This window comes from Equus asinus, chromosome 28, assembly GCF_041296235.1.
Source record: "Equus asinus isolate D_3611 breed Donkey chromosome 28, EquAss-T2T_v2, whole genome shotgun sequence".
NCBI classification, from domain to species: Eukaryota; Metazoa; Chordata; class Mammalia; order Perissodactyla; family Equidae; genus Equus; species Equus asinus.
The window spans coordinates 14,965,366-14,985,887 of NC_091817.1; the positions used below are offsets into that span (position 1 = coordinate 14,965,366).

General features: G+C 50.6%; 1 protein-coding gene across 7 annotated transcripts in view; it reads right to left on the reverse strand.

The window, feature by feature from the left end:
* MYLK3 (myosin light chain kinase 3) overlaps window positions 1-19,875 on the reverse strand; it is a 55,075-nt gene extending 35,200 nt beyond the window's left edge. For 2 of the 7 annotated variants that reach the window (XM_044761211.2, XM_014867969.3), the window contains exons 1-3: window positions 10,063-10,758; window positions 4,920-5,010; window positions 3,393-3,798 (exon numbers count right to left, since the gene is read on the reverse strand). In XM_044761211.2, the coding sequence (XP_044617146.1) occupies window positions 3,393-3,798; window positions 4,920-5,010; window positions 10,063-10,539 (974 nt within the window). In that variant the 5' untranslated portion in view covers window positions 10,540-10,758. Of the gene's footprint in view, window positions 1-3,392; window positions 3,799-4,919; window positions 5,011-10,062; window positions 10,759-14,494; window positions 14,535-16,284; window positions 16,539-19,572 lie in introns of those variants that run through there. The other 5 variants (XM_044761215.2, XM_070500624.1, XM_014867972.3 and 2 more) reach the window with 5 other exon arrangements.
* Window positions 19,876-20,522: the final 647 nt, after the last annotated feature.

Here is a 20,522-nt window from a genome sequence, read left to right on the forward strand (position 1 = left end):
GGGAGAGGCCAGCTTCAGTAACATACATGCCCTCGTCTCTCAGGATTCCACTGCATGAGGGTTCAGGGAAGGCATGAAGCAACCTGTGGTGAACGAGGGTGGGCCCAGCCACCTCTGAGGCCCCTCGGAAACCAGCTTCTGCCCCAGGAGGATTGTCGCCTGCAGGCAGGAGGCCTGGGCTCTTCCAAACCTTCTGCTGGCCTCAGTTTCTCTTTCAGTTAAATGAAGAGAAGAGTGAACCAAGTCAACCATCACACTGGAAGCCCCAGGTCAGACATATTTTATTAAAATCAGGCAATCGCTCATAAGAACCTGGACTTCCTGTTTCTCTTGAGCAAACATACTTGGCTGTGGCGGGCCTGCATGCCTGCATAGCTGAGGAGCAGCTCTCCACTTCCCCACAGGCCTCTCTGCTCCCTGGCAAGCCCGCTGGGCCCGCTTCATCCATTTTCATTCCGCAGACCCTGCAGCAATGGGACTTGGGACCCCAGCTGGAGGTCAGGAAGGCCCTCTGAGCCCTCACATTCAGAGGGAACGACCCTGACCCTGGAAGCCACGACCCCCTGGGCCTCAGACTCTCCCTCTCAGAGTCTCCTCAACTCTGACTGCCGCTCACAACCCTAATGCCGGGGTCTATGTGTGTTGGGCCAGGGGTGAGGGGGTGACTGGCTGGTGTGGACTGAGTCTCAGGAGGGAGCCAGGCAGCCTCCATTCTGGTCTTAGCTCTGCCACTGGGTTGCTGGACCATTTTGAGCAAGTCTAGCCTCAGGTGCCTCTTCTGACAAATACGGACGTAACACCTCATAGATGTACTGAGAGTCAACTAAGAGAGGAAAGCACAAATGCAGGCGGGCTCCAAAAATGAGGCCTAAAATGGTGCAGCCACTGTGGAAAACAGTATGGCCAATCCTCAAAAATTTAAAAATAGAACTACTGTATGATCCAGCTATCCCACTGCTGGGATGTATCCAGAAGAACTGAAAGCAGGGTCTGAAAGAGAGATTTGTACACCATGTTCACAGCAGCATTACTCACAACAGCCAAATGTGGAAGCAATCCAAGCGTCCATTGATGGATGAATGGATAGGCAAAATGTGGCATATACATACACTGAAATATTATTTAGCCTTAAAAAGGACGTTCTGACACATGCTACTACCTGGCTAAACCTCAAGGACATTATGTTAAGTGAAATAAGCCAGTCACAGACAGACTGATTCCACTTATATGAGGTACCTACAGTAGTCACACTCATAGAGACGGAAGGTGGAATGGGGGCTAGCAGGGTCTGGGGGGAGGGGAAAACGGGAGTCGTTTGATGGTTATAGAGTTTCAGATCCGCAAGATGAAAAGGTTCTGGAGGTCTGTGCCACAACATGAATATACTTAACGTTACTGAACTGTGCACTTAAACATGCTTAAGATGGTAAATTTTATATTATGTGTTTTTACCACAATAAAACAGAGTGAGGCCTTTCCCCAGCAGCTGAAGGCCAGGCCTCCTCTCTGAGCCACTGCAGGTTCCCTGAGGACAGTGCCTGTTCCTGAATGCGCCTGCCTCAACAGCTGGTTCACGGCCAAGCCTTGGGCGGGGGGCCTCAGAACCCCCCAACACGTGCCCTTTGGGAGTGAGAAGGGGTTAGTGATGACAGGGTAGGATGGCAAAGGGGGCATCCAAGCCTAGCTCAGGTCTCGTCTTCACTGAGGGACACGGGAAACCACAAGAAGCCAGTTGCTGGAAGGGTACCCGGGTGGTCGGGTGGGCAGCTGAGAAGGCTGACAGGCCCTGCTGTCCCCCTTGGTCTTCATACCTAGGGGCACGGGATGACCCAAAGGCACTGCTGTGCATTCCCCTGCAGCTGGGAGTGCCCAGGGCTGCCCCACCTCCCTCACAGCGCCCAGGGCAGGCATTGCTAATCAACGGCCCTACTCAGTCCACCAAGTCCAGTTATACCTCCGGATCCTCAACACAGGCGGCCACTGCCAGTCAGAGCCAATGTTTGAGCTCAAACCTGTTTTCCTCAAAACAGACCCTGTGCTAGCTGAGGAAGCGCAGGTAGTGATCTCCCCACTTCCTGAGCCCTGGGGCAGTGCTGGTGTGCCTGAAATTCAGCTCAGGCTAAAACTGACAGAGAGACCTTTCCGCCTCACACAGAGCCTTTTTGGGGCCCCTAGCGAGTTCATGGAAAGGTCACCCCCATCTCCCAATTCCACATTTAGAGCCCTGGCTGGCGTCCAGGGTGCCTGCCAGGGATCCCTCCCTCTGGCTGGTTAGGTCTCCTGGCGGTTCCCATTTCCTTCCAGAACAAAGGCAGATAAAGGATCCGGGCTTCTCTGCCAGCTGCTGCAGCACACACAGACACCAGCTCCCCTCCCTGAGCCAGGCCTCAGGGGGCTGAGGAACAGGTCAGGACAGCCAGGCAGGTGCAGGAGGGCACCAGGTCCCTGTGAGAGAAGCCCAGGAGGCACAGTGCCCTCAGCGGGCTGTCCTGGGGCCGCAGGCGCTGTCCCCAGGGGCTGGCACATACAGGGCCCCCGAGGGCTGGCAGTCAGTCAGCAGGTTCTGCCTCTTCATTCTCCTGCACTGTGGCTGCTGAGAGCAGGCCCCGCCCACGTGCTAAGTAAGGGTCAGGTCAAACCCCACCTCCAGGACCCCAAGTGTAATCCTCTTGAAAGTCCTCCTGGATTGACTCAGCCCACACAGACCTCCCACCTCTGAGTGCCCATTCTTCTCTCCCCACCATAGTATTTAGGACTTCATTAAATGCTGACATAAGGGAGCAGGATGGTACAGTGGTTAGGGGCACAGATTCTGGAATCCAATAGCCTTGGTTCAGATTCCAACTCTGTAAATCCCCAGCTGTGTGGCCCTGGGCACTCTGAGCCTGTTTCCTCTTCAATCAAATAAGGACACCAACCTCACTTGCCTCCTGTGGATGTTGTAAGAATAAAATGAGATGATGCCTGTGAAGAGCTGTGCCAGTGCCTGGCAGGTGGGAAGTGTTTGCTTAGCCCAGCTTTTAGCTATTATTACTGCTCTAAGAGCTGCTGATTCTCAGTCCTACTCTATATTGCAATCGCCTAGGGAGCTTGTGAAAAAAAAAAGGAAAAAAACCAATGCCTGAGCCTCACTCCACACTGAGTAAGTTAGAATCTCCAGGCATCGGTATTTTAAAAATTCCTTCCAGGTAATTCTAATGGGTGCCAGGTGAGAACCAGTGCTCTAGGCAAAAGCAGGGCCTAGACCTTCTCCCGTCTTCCCCTCACGAGGCTAGCCCAGTGCTGTGCCGACAGTAGACACGCAACCTTTGCAGCCAGTCCATTGGCTGTGTTCCCGCTGAGGGGCTGCAGTTAATTCCTTCCCTTGCTCAGCTTGGAAGAGCACCCCTTACCTCGGATGCGTTTCCCCACCACCGTAAGGTGACTTGGTCTTGGCTGACGGCCCTGAAGTCAACCTCATGCCCCACTCTGAGGGCCGAGGGTCGGGCCTGCTGGACAACGTTCCTTGACCTGTACCCGGTGCAGCTTCCTGGCCGGTGGGGCCCTCGTTGACTCCCTCGGGTGCTGCAGACAATTCCAGGCCAGTCCCAGGGTTCTTGCTGGATGCCCCAGGAGCTTTGGTTTCCACCTCTGTGGGCAGCAGCAGATGGCCAGGGGGCACCTGGGCTGGGCCAGGAACTCCATCTCCCTGCCCTGGCAGGGCCTGTGCCTGGGTGAGTAGGTCAGATCCCATCCCTGAAGCATTGATGGGAGGCAGCCACTCCACTGTCCCCTCTGGCAGGTCCACCTTCTGGCTCTCTACAGGAAAATAGGCAGGAGAAAAAGCACTCCATTTTCGAGGAATCTATGCCAAAGATATTGCAAAGAACATGCCGAAGACAGTTCAGTGCAGCACGTGTATGACAGCCAGACTGGGCACAACCCTAATGACCTTCAGTAGGGGGCTGGCTGACTAACCCAAAGGACCTCCGGTAGGTGGCTGGGTTCACGCAAGGGGTGCTGCATCAAAAAGCTATAAAAAAGGAGAATGAATACCAATATATGTGCATATGGAGTGATCTCAGAATATACTGTAAGTGAAAAAAAGCAAAGTGGAGAAAAGTATGTATGGTATGCTTCTGTTCACCTAACAATGGAGGATGTGTGTGTGTTCATGCATACATGCTAATAACCACTTAGAATCTGGTCTAACGAGACTGGACCTCAAAGGAAAGATAAAACAAAAACTTTAAATGGTTACCTATGGTGGGGGCTGCTGAAGCAGGATACAGGAAACAAGGATAGAACCTAGACTTCTCTTAATATACCTTGTTGGTCAATTTGTCTTTGGAATCATGTAAATATTATGCAAAATTATAAAAGAAAATTAAAGTTTAAAAAAGCAATCCATAGGGACTGGCCTCGTGGCCGAGTGGTTAAGTTTGCACGCTGTGCTTCGGTGGCCCAGGGTTTCACCAATTTGAATCCTAAGCACGGACATGGCACTGCTCATCAGGCCATGCTGAGGCGGTGTCCCACATGCAAGAATTAGAAGGACCCACAACTAAAATACGCAACTATGTACCAGGGGGCTTTGGGGAGAAGAAGCAGAAAAAAAAAAAATGAAGAAGATTGGCAACAGTTGTTAGCTCAGGTGCCAATCTAAAGAAAAAAAGCAATTCATAAAAATTTAAAGCAAAGTGAAATGTCACGGTGGTGGCACAGGCTACACAGAGAGGCACTACTCCAAGTAACTTTAAAACATAGCAGTTAACTGCTCATCTCTCGTGGGGTATACATAAAAGACAAAAAGAACCGCAAAAAAAAAAGGGAAGAAGTTTCAACAGTTTTTCCACAATCACATTGTTGGTGGTGGTGGCATTTTTATTCTGATATTGTTATGTGTGCAATGTAGGAGAAGCAAACGGGGTCCCGCTCACCTTCCCAAGGCCCCGTGGTTCCGGCTTGCACGCCTCTGGTGTTCAGCACATGCTTTGGTTTTGCTCCTTTCTCTTCCACTTGCTCTTTGTTCTAAAAGAACAAGAGGAAAGGCCCCATCATCATCATCAATATCATCATCATTCAGGCCACAAATATTTGTTGAGCACCTGCCGTGTGCTTAAGACAAAAGTGCTGAGGTTATTTCACGCAGTCTCACAGTAATACTAGAGGGTAGATACTCCTATGCTCACTTTAGAGACAAAGACATTGAGGCTTTCCCAAGATCATAAAACTTAAAAGAGGACAAGCCCAGTTTTAAACCCAGAATCAAGTCCTTCCCCAATACATCACCATATTGCCAGGGAAGGGCAGGCCAGCCCCTGACAGGGGAGTCTAAATAGACTGGACCTCAAAGTACCTAGACCATGGATGGAAAATAAATTTAATCTTAAAAGGCAACTCAGATCAATTGGTCACGGATACTAGAGTGTTGGTTTGGGTTGAATTCTGAAGTCAGATAAATCCATGCTTAGGTGGGGAAAGAGTGCCACTATCAATTCACAATGCCTGCCTGGGAGCTGGACAGGTGGATCCACGGTCACCCCTTTCCAGGACAGAGGTAGAGCCAGGAGCACAGACTCTCAGACTCTTCAGCCAGACTCACTTGGTTTAAACTCCACCTTTACCACTTGGCCAAAATTCTTAACTTCTCTGCAACACTTTCCTCATCTGTGGAATAGGGAGAATAGTATCTTCTCATAAAGTTAGTGGGAGGGTTGGGGAGTTAATTTGTGGAGTGTTCTAAGAGGCATGCCTAGCACATGGTAAGTGCTCAATATCTCTGGTGATTTTTTCCTGCCTGAGACAGAGAGTTGTCTGTGTTCCACAAGCTGATCATGTAAGGACACTCGGAGCCCGGCCCAGAGAAGCTCCCAGCAGCTCTTCCTTAACTCTGAAGGGCCCACACCACACGGGCGCGTGGCTCACACGAGCTCTCCCTCTTGAAACAGTCGCAGCACTCAGTATTTCTAAGTGCAAGTATTTCTAGATGGTCTGACCCTTGCTGGGTCCCCCTGGCTTCTGGGGGTGCTGAGCCTTTGGCTGGTGAAGCCCCTAAGACTTTTCCTGGCACTTGTCACAGCAGCAGTTCTGGCCTCAGCCCAGAGCCCGAAGGCCCACTGAAGGCCCTTGTCCACAGAGGCCCCAACAGGGAGCCCAGAGGCCAAAGAGAGTTCAAGAAGCATTTTGTTTGGCTTGCACAGTATTTTTAAATTTTTAATTTGTTAAATGTTATCAACATTTTAAATCTAGGAGATTTTTATATTAAAATTCTAACTTCCCTTGTGGGGTGATAGAATTGTTCTATATTTTGATTGTGGTGGTGGTGATTTGGGTGTTTAACATTTGTTGAACTGTATACTTCAACCGTACATATTTGGTATGTCGATGTGTAGTTTATTGTACGTAAATTATGCCTTAATAAAACTGATTAGAAAAAAAGTATAGGTTCCCAGCTTCTCTTGAAAAAAATCTGAAGATTTGGCAACCCTAGGCCCATATGGCAAAAGGTGGCGAGAGCAGTTCCCTCTAACCAGGACACCACAGTCCTCAGCGCTCTCGAGTGTCCCCTGACATTAAGGATGAGGTTGGTTCTGCTGTTTTCCTAACTGTGCCCACCTTCCTCCAGCCTGTGACCTGCTCGTGCCTTTGGGATTCCAGGACACCGAGCTTTGTCCTCCTAATGGTAACAACACAACAGTGGAAACACCTAGCCCAGCGGCTGACATGTGGTGGGCACTTGATAAATAAAGCCAGCTGCTGTCACCACGATTATCCCCAGCGTCATCAGTGTGACCTGGACGCCTTGCTCGGCAGAGACCACTCCCTGGGCCTCCTTCTGCAGACTCTGTCCCGCGCCCGTGTAGCGGGGGAGCTGGAGGCATCATCACGGCCTGCCTCCCGTCTCACCCCACAGGTGGAAAGGGACTCGAACAGACTGTCCTTGGGCAGCCCTTGTTGGGCTCAGATTGTCCTCTCCTTCCTCCTGTCTTTGGTGTGGGCAGGCACACCCACACATGCACACGCACACACACAAAGCTGATTTTTGTCTTCAGGACTCAACCTTTGGTCCCTGCCTTCTCTGGCGCACCCAGAGGAAGCAGGAGAGACTCCAAACACCATTCTAGAGGACTGGGGTCTTCTCAACAGCTGGCCCATGATTTGAGCCCACCCCTGGCTAAGTCTGAACTTGTCCTTCATGAGAAAGCACCTGGCTTCTAGTAATAATCGAACTCATTATTACAACCAAATGAAGTGCCACTGGGCACTTCAGAAGACCCAAGGAGGACCTTCACGATATCCTGGCATCATAATTTTCAAATTTTACAGCCAGTGCTAGCATTTAATTCAGTTCCACAAATGATTACTGTGCCTCTACTCTCTTAGGAAATACAAAGAGGGTCTCCAGAAAGTCTCCATGATGCACCGTTTTCAGTACCAACAAGGTGATCAGTAGCTGGGGCTTCATCTCATCTACTTAACAGCCCATTCTCTGACCTCTCCTGTGAGACCCATCCTAGCTGCCGGACACAAAGGGAAGAAGACGCCTCGTGGCCTGCGCCAATAAGGAGCTGACAGCCTGACTGGAGATGAGATCCAAAACTATAGATGGTTACTGAGATCCGTCCTAAACACAAGGACCAGAAGAGAGATCAACCACATGCCAGGGGAGCAGTACAGACAGGAAACGTCACGAGAACTCAGAAACAGAAGTTTCTATGACTTCATCCTATCCAGAAATGCCTAAATTCCTGCAGCACATGTGAAGGGCTCTTACAAATCGGTAAGAAAAAGGCAAAAAACTGAAATAGAAAAGAGGGAAAAGCACATGAGCAGGCAGTTTACAGAAAAATACAAAAGGTTTTAAATCTATGAAAGATGCTCAAGCTTCTAGTAAAATACATACAAATTAAAAACTACAATGATATACATCATTCTACCTACTTTCGGTTATGTTTGAAATTTTCCCTAAAAAGAACTTTACATTTTTTTATGAAGTAAAATAAAAGAGTTAGCTTTGAGAGGTATATAATATAACCGACGGCCTTATTTGAATCTTGACTCAAATTTTAAAAAAGCATAAGAAATTTGAACACTGACTTTGGTCGCATTAAGTTACTGTTTAGGTATGATAATGGTGTCATGACTATATTTTTAAAAGAGCCCTTATCTTTTAGACATAAATGCTGAAATATTTATGGAAGAAGTGATCCAATGTCCCAGATTTACTTCAAAACAATCTGGAGAGAAGGAAGTGGGTGGGGGAGGGGATGAAACAAAATTGGCCTCCAGTTATGGGCTCGCCGGGTCTATTATACCAGTCTCTATTTTTATAAACGTTGGAAAATTTTTATGCTAAAATGTAAAAAAAAAAAAAAAAGCAGATGCACAATAAGATCTCAGTTTTTATTCACCACACAGGCAAAGAATCAAAAAGTTGCATAATATGTGTTACCAAAAGTGGCGGCAACAATTATTCCCATATGTTATAAATAGGAGACTAAGTTAGAGTGACTTCTTGGAAGGTCGGTTTTACAAATTCACCCCTTGGCTTAGCATTGCCACTTTGGGAGTGCATCATACAGATAACTCACACTTCTACAGACGTTCACTGCATCGTTATCTATAATAGCTAAAATGAGAAACGATAGACACAAAACAATATGGGACTGATTGACAAATGAAGACATAACCCCAAAATGGAGAGCTCTACAACTTTAAGAAATAAGAATGAGGAAGCTTTCTAGGTGCAAATATGAAATAATGTCCAAAATATATTAAGTAAAAAAAGAAAAATCAAAGCCAGAACAATGTGAATAATATTTGAGTTAAAACAAAATAAAGTGAAGAGGCGGTGTGTACACCAATGTGCTGATGGCTGGACCATGGCCGGACGGCCCCACAGGACTGGCCCCGTGATGCTCAGGAGGATGGCTATCCCGGAGACCAGGAGACGGGCAGGAGGGAGGCGTGGGCTCTCTACACCACAGGAGTGTGTTTGCCATGTGCATATGTTAGATTAATGCTCCTTTTTAAAGCTGAAGTTGGTTCTCAGCGGTAAGAGCAGAAGGCACACCTCGCACCGGGGAGGTGCGGAACGCAGGGGGCTGGGTGCAGGGCGCCTGCTCTGGGAGAGGCTGCAGGGCAGGGACAGAAGAGGTCAGCAGGGTGAGCCCCGGCCCGCTGGGGGTGGGGAGAGAAGGCAAACTCCTGCAGCCTTGCTCTGAAAGCCTCAGTGGCTGACACCAGGTGAAGGCCGGACCCCTGTAGACCCCAGATTACCTCCTGCCAGAGGCGGGTGGGTGGCTGCAGGGATCTGAAATGGTGGCTCCAAGCCGTCTGAGTGTTGCTAAGTGGCTGATCCTTAGCTGTTCCCAAACAGAGTGTTGCCTCTACACACCTCACACACACACACACACACAAACACCCCAGCCCAGCCAAACCTCCATTAGCCAGCAGAGTTGATTATGCAAACCTTGGGAACAGCCGCTCCCAGAAATGCCACACTCCACCCCCAGGCTCCGGCTCCCGCCTGCCCTGTGTCCCCCATGGGTCAGTGTCAACACTCCTCTCCCCACAGGCAGCTGCACACTCTGCCCACTCTGGCACAGAGTAGGCTGGGGACAGGAAGGGAGAAGGGTTTGGGTTCCTGAATGGGGGCTCGGTCAGGGTAAACTGACGCTCCCCACCCGTCTCCCACCCCAGGTGTGAAGGCACAGAAAGGAGCAGAGAGAAGTCACTGGGATGTCCAGGGAGCATCATAGTCCTGCTCTCTCTAATGACCGGTTTATCCCCACTTCTAAGTGCCCTGGGACTGCCCACGGCCCCACAAACCTTGCCAGGGCGCTTCCTCTTCTTTTCCCTGGGAAGAGCAGCCAGTTAGTGTCCTGTCTGGAAATCCACCTATGACCTTTAATGTTCCATCTCTCCTTTTCCCCATCAACAGATCATGCAGGAGGCACAAGAAGGAGACAACAGCCCCCCACCTCTCCTAAGACCAGCCAGCTGGCTAGTTTCCCAACCGGGGCCTCTGGGCCTCCCTTCTAGCCAGAAGGGCCTTGGGGCAGGAAAGAAGGAACCAACCTCTGCAGGGCCAACGGTATGGCTTCCTTCCCCCCAGGGGACACTTTCTTGCATGATGAAATCCACCACCTTCGAGTTCTGGAACACGGCCCCCACCAAAGCTATGGCCTTGTCCACGGCCACCATCATCCTGAAGAGGGCTTCAAGTCTGGCGCCATGCTGGGCAGCATCCTGCCGCATAGCCCTCACCAGCTCCAGGACCTCTGGCCACCCAGCCTGCGCATCAGCTGGAGGAGTATGGCTGGCCCCAGCCGGGCCCAGAACTTGGGAGACCTCTAGCCGGTGCAGGCCTTGCTCCAGGTGGCCCATGCCTTGGTACATGCACTGCAGTTTCTCTGTGACATCTTCTTGGAAATGCAAGAGTTTGTCAACCTTTTCATTCAGCAGGTTAAGCTTTTTGTCCATGGTAGTTAAGCACATCTTGCCTGACACCGGCAGCCCCGGGGTCCCCAAACTATCGTTGGAGGCTCCTGACATCCTGATGCAGGCTTGACAAGGGCGAGGAACTGGAAGAGCCACAGACCCCTGGTGTCACTTGGGCAGTGGTGTCTGGAAGTCCATTGTTCTTGGTAGCGAACAGCCTGGCCCTGCAGTACCACCCACACGGAGGGCCTGGCTTGTTCAGGGAGCCCAGGGGACCAGGCTCTCTCTGAGCCTTTGCCTTTCTTATCTCCCACTCTGTCGCGGGCCAGGAGTGACAGGCTGGGTTTGGCCCAGACCTTTCTCCTTGGGGCCCCTTTGACATCATGGCAACATTTAACATTCCTCTCTGAGAGGCTGCTGATGGACAATTATTTTAAGAATTTATCCAGGGCACAGGCAGGAGTTCGTGTAGCTAAAACTAAAGGTTAGAAGAGAAGGGGTCCTTTAGGTAAACAGATCTGAAAGCTGGACTCTACAAGGGGCCTCCAGGATCCCAGGGCAGAGTTAGAGCTTCAGAAGCCCAAAGCACTGAGGAGCAGATGGTGTCCCACCCGCCACACACACATCTAATTCACAATAAAAAGCAAGACCAAGTATAAATATGAGGCCATTCTGATTTTTGCCATGATGAAAATTTTGATGCTTCTGCAAATTAAAAACAAATTTTTGGTGCCCCGACTTCACTGATGACCCAAACATATATTTATATTTAGGTTGCCTGTAGGGTGAGTCTGCAGGTCTCTCCCCACACGGGGCCCTCAGTCACTAGTCACTTGTACCTAAAAATAGAAGTGAGGGACAATGGCCTAGGCTACTCGCCAAGTGCCATCTGCAGGCCATGCTCCTCGCAGAGCGAACCAGGGCACATCTGCCCTTACCCCGCTTCCCCAACAATGACTACGCAGGTACTGGGCACTCAACCTCTGAACAGAAACAGACACAGCAGGACCCTGGAGAGCAAGGGGGCCCGTGCTTCCTGTGGTTTCCAAACGTATTAGCCTCAAAACCCTTGGTTCGAACAGAACTTTCACAAAAGCATCAATAAATGAAGCAGACAAAAAGAGATGCGCAGGCTGGCATTGAGGGGGCACGTGAGGGGGCGCCACAGAGTCCCAATGCTGCCGGAGAGCAGTTGACTGACACCATTTTCTTCCAGGCGGTCATAGAGAGAAAGCAAGGACAGAGGGGGAATTTGTCCAAGGTCGCCCTGGCACATGGCCTCCTGAAGCTGCAGCCAACGCTGGCACCAGGGAGGGAGACTTCAGTGTCCCCCAAGCTTCCCCCTTCTGAATAAAAGCAATCATGAGAATAAACTTTTTCCTGGAAATCTGATAGCTAAAAGCACCTTGAGATCGTTTTGCTATTTTAAGCTACAGGTGAGCCCTAAACACACTGTGCCTGCTATGCAAATACAGCTTGACCACACACCCCTCATTATCTGCCCTCTATCGGGACAGCTGCCCTAAGCAGCCCATGTAGAAATCCAGACCTTTTTCTGGGGAACACAGTCCTGCATGTCACTGGTGGAATAGCCTGGAGCATGCTCAAAAGAGCCCTGGTCTGTTATAGTCACTGTGGTTTAAAACAAACACACAAATAAACAAACTCTCCTTGGAAAAAGAAAATTGGGAAAGACTGCTTCAGCCCCTCTTGTGAATTCACCATGCGTCTCAGCAGGACCTCATCTCCACAGAAAGAAGGCAGCCTCTGGCCAGGGACTCCCTCCGTGCCCAGCACTTCCCAATTAGTACTTCCCTGCGGAACTAGGGTTCCCTGGCTCAAACTTTGGAAAGTGGGGTGCCTGGAGAAATCTCTGGAAGTCTGGCTCTTAGCCCAGGGTCTGTCCTTTAGTAGGTGCAGATAACATTTGTGGAATGAAGTCCCCACCAGTCTAAAGAGACAGACCCAGTCTCTGGGAGAGAGCTTCCACCAACGCACACCACGGCCTGCTTCATTATGACTGCTGCCGAAGGGATCTTCACAGCAACTGGCATCCAGGCAAGCCCCAGGTTAACTGACAGTCCAGACGCACCCACAGAAAACAAACAAATGCCCCAGACACACATCTACATCAAAAGCTAATTATTTAATTAAAAAAAGATTTGCCCCAGGTCTCCCTTAAGCAACACGTGATTGCAAGGCAGCTGGCATACTAGAAATGTGGCTGGTTTGCCATCCACTGTTCCAGAACCACTTTGAAGTTCCCTGAGGCCAGAACAGTGCCTCTTAGGCTTGCCTCCACCCCCAGGCACACCAACATGCCTGGTACAGGGTGGGTGTCAGTACAACTGTATGGAAGGAATGAACTAAGGAGGCTCCAGCTGGAAGCAGGAGGCTGGGGAAGGAGGAGGCAGCAGCTGGGGTTTCCCAGAACAATCAAATGAGCACAGGGTGGGAAACCCTGACAATTCCCAGAAGTACGCTCTGGGCCCCTGTGGGAGAAAGTTCCGAATACGCGAACAGGAGAATTCACTGAGGCTTCTTTGATGAAAAGGAGCAGCCAAGAGAGCCAGCTTTGAATCCCTCTCATTCCTCCTTCCACAAGAGAAATGAATTTCTGAGCACATGGGTTCTCCGAGGGCTGATGTGCGGCTTCTCTCCAACTCTCCCTGCTGCACAGGGCACGGCAAGAGTCATGGGCAATTCTTTTTGAGCAATGGTAACTGACCAGAGGCTAGGGGAGGCATTCCACCCCCAAGTCCAGAGCACACAGACCAGAGAAGAGGCTGCTGAGCTGGATGGACACAGAGTAGCAAACCCAATGACACCTCATCTCTCCTGGGTGAGGACAGGGCAGCTGACCCCCTCCTGGAAGAACACCGGCTGACTTACCATAGGCTGAGGTCAGCACACACTGAACCCCAAGACTCCTCCTTGGTCTTTCTGGTGACAGCCAGCTTTCCCTGTGGAACCCCCGGGAGAGCTGTGGACCCTGAGACTGCAGGTGGAGTAAGAGGGGAGCAGAAACGCAAGGCTGAGGAGCCCATCCCAAAGCGCTGGCTTTCCTCCTGCCTGACTCCTGCACAGACAGGCACGGCTAGGACCGCCCCCACCTGCCCTGGAGATCAGAGGTCTGTTTCTGGAGAAACTCAACAGTCCACAATACAACAGTTCTACGCTGGGCCTTGGGGGGTCCCTTGGGAGCTCCCATCTGGCCATCTCAACAAAGCCAAGCAGTCAACCAGCCTGAACCACCCACCTAAGCTTTTTGTGCCTTATTTTGAAGTATCCAGAGACAAAAAAGTATCACCAAGTATTCAAAGAAACTACCCAAGATGAAAAGGGAAGCCCAAAACAGATAGAAACATAATTGTGGAAGAAACAGGGAAAACAAGAACTAGAAGAAAGTTTCAAAAAAGCTCTCACTAGTAGCCACAGAAAAGTGTGAAAGGCTATTCCATCTATTAAATAAGAGAGCGGGTCTGACCTGGTGGCGTGCTGATTAAGTTCCCACGCTCCACTTTGTCAGCCTGTGGTTCACGGGTTCAGATCCCGGCACAGACCTAGCACTACTCATCAGGCCATGCAGTGGTGGCGTCCCACTTAAAATACAGGACGACTGGCACAGATGTTAGCTCAGCGACAATCTTCCTCAAGCAGAAAAAGAAGAGGAAGATTGGCAACATATGTTAGCTCTGGGCCAACCTTCCTCACACACATACAAAAACAGAAAAGGGTGTTATGGAAAAAGAACAAGCATAGAATAAAGGAGAGTTTGTGAAATTAAAAACTTTAAATCCAATATAGGGATTAGAAAATAAAGATAACATCCCAGAAACTAGAACTAAAAGATGAAGACACGTAGGTTAACAGAGAAAAGATAAGAAAGTTAGATAATGGATCCAGCGGGTCCCACATCTAATTAACTGGCGTTTCAGGAGAAGAAACGAAAGAAAGAGGGAAGGAATTTATCAGAGAAATACTACAGTCATTATGCAATTTTAGAACACAGGAATAAAGAGACGATCAAAGTTCCCCAAAATTTAAAATAAAAAAAGAAATCACATACCAAACACCTGGACTCAGAATGACATCAGACTTCCTGTCCTAAAAACAGCTGGATGCAGGAAGACAGCCTTGATGTAAAATTCTAGATGAGAAAGCATTTCCCCTTAGAATTCTGAGGACAGTGCACCATTGTCAGAGGACAGAATGAAGAGTTTTAAGACTTGCAAGGATGTAAAAAATGTATGCCTTTCTAAGGAAGCTGCTTTAAGATATACTCCAGCAAAATGAGGGGCTAAACAAATAAAAACCAGAGCTCTGGGAAACAACAGCTTCCACTTAGGCCCAAAGTTGAAGCAGGAGGATGGAGAGTCCCCAAAAGGGAGAACTCCAGGGGGAGAAAACAGTACACAACATAATATAATTAAAGACGCGCAGGAAAATGTTAAGAGCACAGGGCCTGGCGTCTGACGGTCTGGATTTGACTCCTGCCTTTGCAGGGATTAGGCGGGATCGTGGGCCAGTTGATTGCACCGCTCTGCGCCTGCGCTTCCCGCCGGCAACGGGAGAGGAACAACGCCTCCTCTCCGAGCGGCCAGGCGCCTCGCGCGGTGCTGGGCGCACAGTGAGCGCTCAGGTGTTAGCCATTGGGATGATACCGGCAGACAGGGCAAAAGGGGAACAAAAGGAATTCAAGACTCCAAGAAAACCAGGGGTCTTACAGGAAAGAGGGAGATTAAAGTACATAATTGATTTTGCAGTAAATGATATTTACAGCCATAAGGCAAACGCTTCATTAAGTTAAAAGAGTGATCTATCTATTGTGAGGGTGGGAGAGGAAGAGTGGGGAGAGCGAGAGCCGAATCTTTATTTCTCCTAACAGGAAGTCCACAGATAACGCACAAAATCGCGGAGGAGGGACGCGGAGGCGAACACAGGAGAAACGGCTGCAGGGCTCCAGGCGCGCGGGCGGGCCGCGGCTGGGGCGGAGGTCGAGGGCACCGCATGGAGGGGGCGCAGCGTGGCGGACGCTGCGCAAGGTGCGTGTCCACCACAGGTGCGGCAGCGACCCGCCCTGTGCTGACAATCAAGCACCGCGGCACTGTTCCGAGACGCGGGCCACATGGCCCCAGGAAAGGTGCGCTTCTCCACGTCACACGAATGGGCGGGCTGGCCCTGCGCGGCCGGGCGCCGACTGAGCCTCTCCGAGCACAGCTTTCCCCGTCTGCGAAGGTGCTCATGGTGCAAGGAGCACAGGGCTGTTAGTAAAACACTTAGCACAGCGCCTGGCCCGTGGTGAGCACGAGAAAACGGCGGGGAGTGGAACTCACCGCCCCTACCAGCCCTCCCACCCAAAGGTCATCCACAGAAGGACAGGGTACTCAGGCATCTCATCACAGGGTGGGGGCAGGAGGAAGAGGGGGCGTCTCCCCAATCCTAGATCAGCTCCCCAGGCACCCAGCCGGGCGCAGGCCACCTCCCCTGCGTGCACTGATAGCTGACGTGCACTCAGAAAATGCAGACACGTCCTCCGTTAAGCCGAGCTTACTGAGGAAAGGAAACCAGAGACGAAACAGAATTTAGAAAGCCCCGGAGGGTTCAAGGCGGACATCTTCAGGGTTAGCTGCCACGCAGCCTTCTCTGCCCACCACGCTCTGCATTCGTTAGGAAAGGCCTAAGCTGGCCCTCCCAGGCTGTGCCCACCAACCAAAGCTTCCTCCTGACTGAGTTTCTTGGTCCAAGAAGACCCAGGTCTGGGGAACAATTGCCACCGAGGCTCCCTTAGTCCTGTGACCTTAACAATCGTTCCTCAGGCTCATACTTCAAAGCAGACCGGCCGAGAGCTGCCCTTACCGCAAATAGCTGGGTGTAATCTGATGCCCGCTGCTGGCCTCTGGCGCTAGGACTGCGAAGTGCTGGAGTGGGGCACAGAGTCCCCATCCCGTGGCTGTGGCAGCTGTGCCAATTCAGTGTTTACTCTGCCTGGAGATGCCCAACTGCCCGGAGCGCTAAGAATGAGGTGGGCTGGCCGACCAGGATGGTTTCTGTAGAACGGGGCGGGAGGCAGCGATAAGCCTGGCATTTCCGCTTGTCTCTGACCTGCCCCCGAGCAGAGGCCTGGAGCCTTCACGGGGTTATCTGCTTTGCTGGGCGCTATCTGCGTCCCCGGGGGCCTACTTCCTGCATCACTTAGTGGAGTGTCCAGTTGTGTAACAAATACCGTGTGGTCCAAGGAGGGAGTCCTGGGGCAGAGCTGACCTGGGTTCAAAACCCAGAGCGCAGGGGCCCGGGGGATGAGCTGGGATCCTCGCCTTCAGGCGGTCCTCCAGGACAAAGGAAAGCCCTGGTCAGAAGCGGAAGGGGTTGGCAACCGCTTCTCTTCAGGGGGCTGCTTGCACCCTGGCTGGGAGCCTGATTGGTTAGCTCCAGGATGGGAAGGTCCAGCTATTGCCTCTCCGAGTAAAACTACTCAGGACGCAACGAAGACATACCCCAAAGACGAGGGGTGTGCTGCTCTGGGGAGAAGGCCACCACCCGCGCCTTCTGCTGAGCGAGATGCCAGCTCCAACGCAGCTCCTGCCTCAGGGAGGCTCCCTGGCCAGGCCTTCCCCGAGTGCCTAGGAGGAGGCCAAGCCTCTGCACACACTGGCACGCAGACAGACAGACAGATACGCACCCACGCCACTTCAGGACCCCGACCCACCTGGCCTGGCTGACAGGAAGCGGAGAAGGGGCTGCAGTCTGATGTCAGCTCACTTCCCTGAGCCTGACCACATGCAGACCTGCGCTAACCACTTGAGCTGCAATATATTATTTAAGCCCCTTGATTGTGCTAACTCTTGTGAGCTCAGAACTCTGCTTGTACCGCAGAAAACGCAGAAAGTCTGGGGAGGGGCAAGGTTAAGACATGGGAACAACAGAGAACGTGGGACAGTCACTAACTGCTGGCCACAAATGATGTGGGTGGGATGGGGCAAAATTGTATGACATACCAGTGTTTCCAGCCCTCCTTATCTGATAAAAAGAATGCCCTCTTCATCCCCTCAGTCGAGCCCTACCCTCTGAGGAGAGCTGGTCTCAGGACTTTTTGGTGTCAAATCTGAAGAATGAGGGGAAGGGGGGACCTGAGGTCTGGAGGACAGGATTTGGCTGAGCTGGGTAGCAAAGTGCCAACAGCGGGGAAGGAAAGGTGGGGAGAGGGCCTGGGGCAGAGCAGGGTCTGGGGTTGGGGCGTGGCAGACCTGGCGTAGCTCCATGGTGGGAGAGAATGAGTGAGGAAAGTAGGGAGGGTTTGGAAAATTGTCTGCCGCAGGGTATAAATGATCCTTGGGAATCATAAGCAGGAATGACATAGTGGCTGGGCTTCTGTGGCCCCAAATCTTTGTAGAAACTCAGCCATGTGGGGTCAGCTAATTCAGGGTGTAGGGGGAGGGCAAAGAAATCAAACAAAAGTTTGGCAAAGAAGGAGGACTTCTTGGAGGAAAGGGGACTTGAGCTGAGCCTCGAAAAGATGGGGGAGGCCAACAAAGGGCAGTTCTAGGAAGGACACAGAGTGAACAAGGCTCCATGGAGCCTGGCAGGTGGGAGTGACAGTGGCCTCGGGCCAGAGGCTGCCGATGGAGGCCCAAATGATTCAGCAGTAGGACCCTTAGGAGAGTGGACCAGGAAATCAGGCAGAGACCCAAAGCAGCACGATATAGGGACAAGAGTCCTATGGAATGTTTTTAGCTGGGAAGTAACATGATAAAATTAGTGCTTAAGAATAGATGGAATGATTGCCTAGGGGTGGGGGGATTGACTCGGAGGGGACACAAAGCCACTTCTGGGATGCTGGAGCTGTTTTAGATCCTGGGGGGTGGGCACGTTGGGGTATGCATATGTGCATACAGGTCTGCTGTACTAAGTTCAACAGGCTGGAAGATCTGTGCATGTGCTGCATGTAAGTTATGCCTTAATCAAGTCCTATTAGCATGAAAAAAGGGAGGGGGAGGGAAGACGAATGGCCCTGGCAGCAGGTGCAAGTGGACTGGGAGGCCACAGGATCCTCATCCACACAGAAGCTAAAATCAGCACGTGTTTACCAGTTCTGGGACGCATGCTGTTGCCAAAACACAGGAGTGCTAAGGAAGTGGAGTGACATCTGAGAGAAGGAGTCTTTGAAAGTTCTTTTGCAAGTGCTGACTGAAATGCTGAGGCCCTCATTGCGCCACCCCACACGCCCGCAACAGAAGTAGGACCCTCCCCACCACAAGCCAGAGATGCCAAGGATCTGCGGTGTTCCTCTGAGATGCAAGTGGCCAAGACTTCACCCCAAAGGCAGATCGCAAAACAGCAAGCACATACATTAGAATCCCATTTTTGTTTAAAATATATAGATATATGCCAGTATGGTTAATTCTGCATGAGAGAATTACCGATGATCTTTATTTTCTATATTTCATCTATATCATTTTTCTAATTGTTTAAAATGTGTATTATTTAACAAGTTTGTTTTTCTGTAATAGTCGCCATTCACCTGGACGCACAGGAATTAGTCTAGACAGACAATATCCACCAGAGAGGGGTTTAATTAACAAAGAACAGAGTGACAGCTCCCTCAAGACCTCAGCTGACAGAAAACAACATTTAATAACCTTATAGGGAGGTCTGAGGTCAACTGCTTATCCTTAAATGAACAGAACACACGTACATACAACAGACTCAGAAGGATGACTCAGAAATAGCAAACCCTATGTGAGTTTTGTTAAATAGATTTTTGCCACCTTCCAACTTGGGAATCAATGCTCCGGATTCCACATGGAACTCACAAACTACACGGTAGAATTAATTCGGGAATATTTTGGAGCAAAGTTGGCAAAGCGTTGGGAACAACGGTTCCTGACTACAGCGTTCTCAAATGACTTAATCACCTGTAAGGAGCGCTGACCCAGCAAGGAGTTTGAAAACAGTTCTGGAGTCTGAGTTACACATGCAATTCCCCCAAATCTGCACCAAACCAAAGACAAATACATGCACCTAAAACTGCTGCTTTTTATTGTTTGCTTTTGATCAGACTCTAAAAGTGTTCTCTGGAGGGTCTACACGTCCCTAGTGCACCTGCTGAAAACACAAACACACAGTAAGTTTGTCATTTGCACTTACATACCACCTTCCATCCATGGATCCCAAGAGGTCAGAAACACTGTTTTCATAAGTCCCCGCTGAGATGCATAAATGTTGTTACCTCCATCTTATCTGCAGATAAACTTACACATGGGGGCAGCTAAGTGGCTTGCCAGTAGTTATAACCCAAGACAAAATCCGTGCAAGCTGCCCTCTGGTCTCCCTTCCTCCCTTCCTCTGACCGTCCCTTTGAGCTTTCTCGTTGGCCCCGGTTTAAGTCATACACGCAGACCATTGTTTCCCTGGTGATGGAGGTGGCATTCTATTTCTTGCCCTGAATCTGGCCGGGGGCCCTTGGCTGCATTGCATTTAGCCACAAGTGCATCAGCCGTGCGTGAGTGGGGACAGCTTGGCTCCTTGGAAACCTAAGTGGCGTGTGTCAGCTGGCCCCGGCCCACTGAGAGCCACTCCAGGCTCTGCTGCTAACTCCTCCATCACAGTGCAGGGCAACCCACAGTGAAGGCGATGACGTCTCTTGGAGCTGGGTGAACAAATGGGAACAGCTCAAAGGCAAACTCTCTGGCCACACTCCAGTCCAGCCCTCAGAGAGAAACAATCCTTAGACATCTGGGACCCCGGCCTCTCGACCAGTGCAGCCCTCCCTCTGCTCATTTCTATGGACAATACAACAAATTGGGAAGGTCACTGATCACACTCCTGACAGGCAACTGAATTTGCACTTCAATCCCTAGTTGCCCTGTTTATTTTTATTTTAATGTAACAACTTTAATTGAAAGTGTTTATTTTTGTTTCATTAATTCATGTGTCCTGGAAAGACCACTTAGAATCAGAGCTAGAAAAATAAGAAAGTTGCTGAGGCGTCCACCAGGTAACAAGAGTTAACACCTGAAAAGTGTTCTTCTGATGGTGGCATAGAAAGTGGGGGTGCAGTTTTTTTTTTTTTGAGGACAATTAGCCCTGAGCTAACA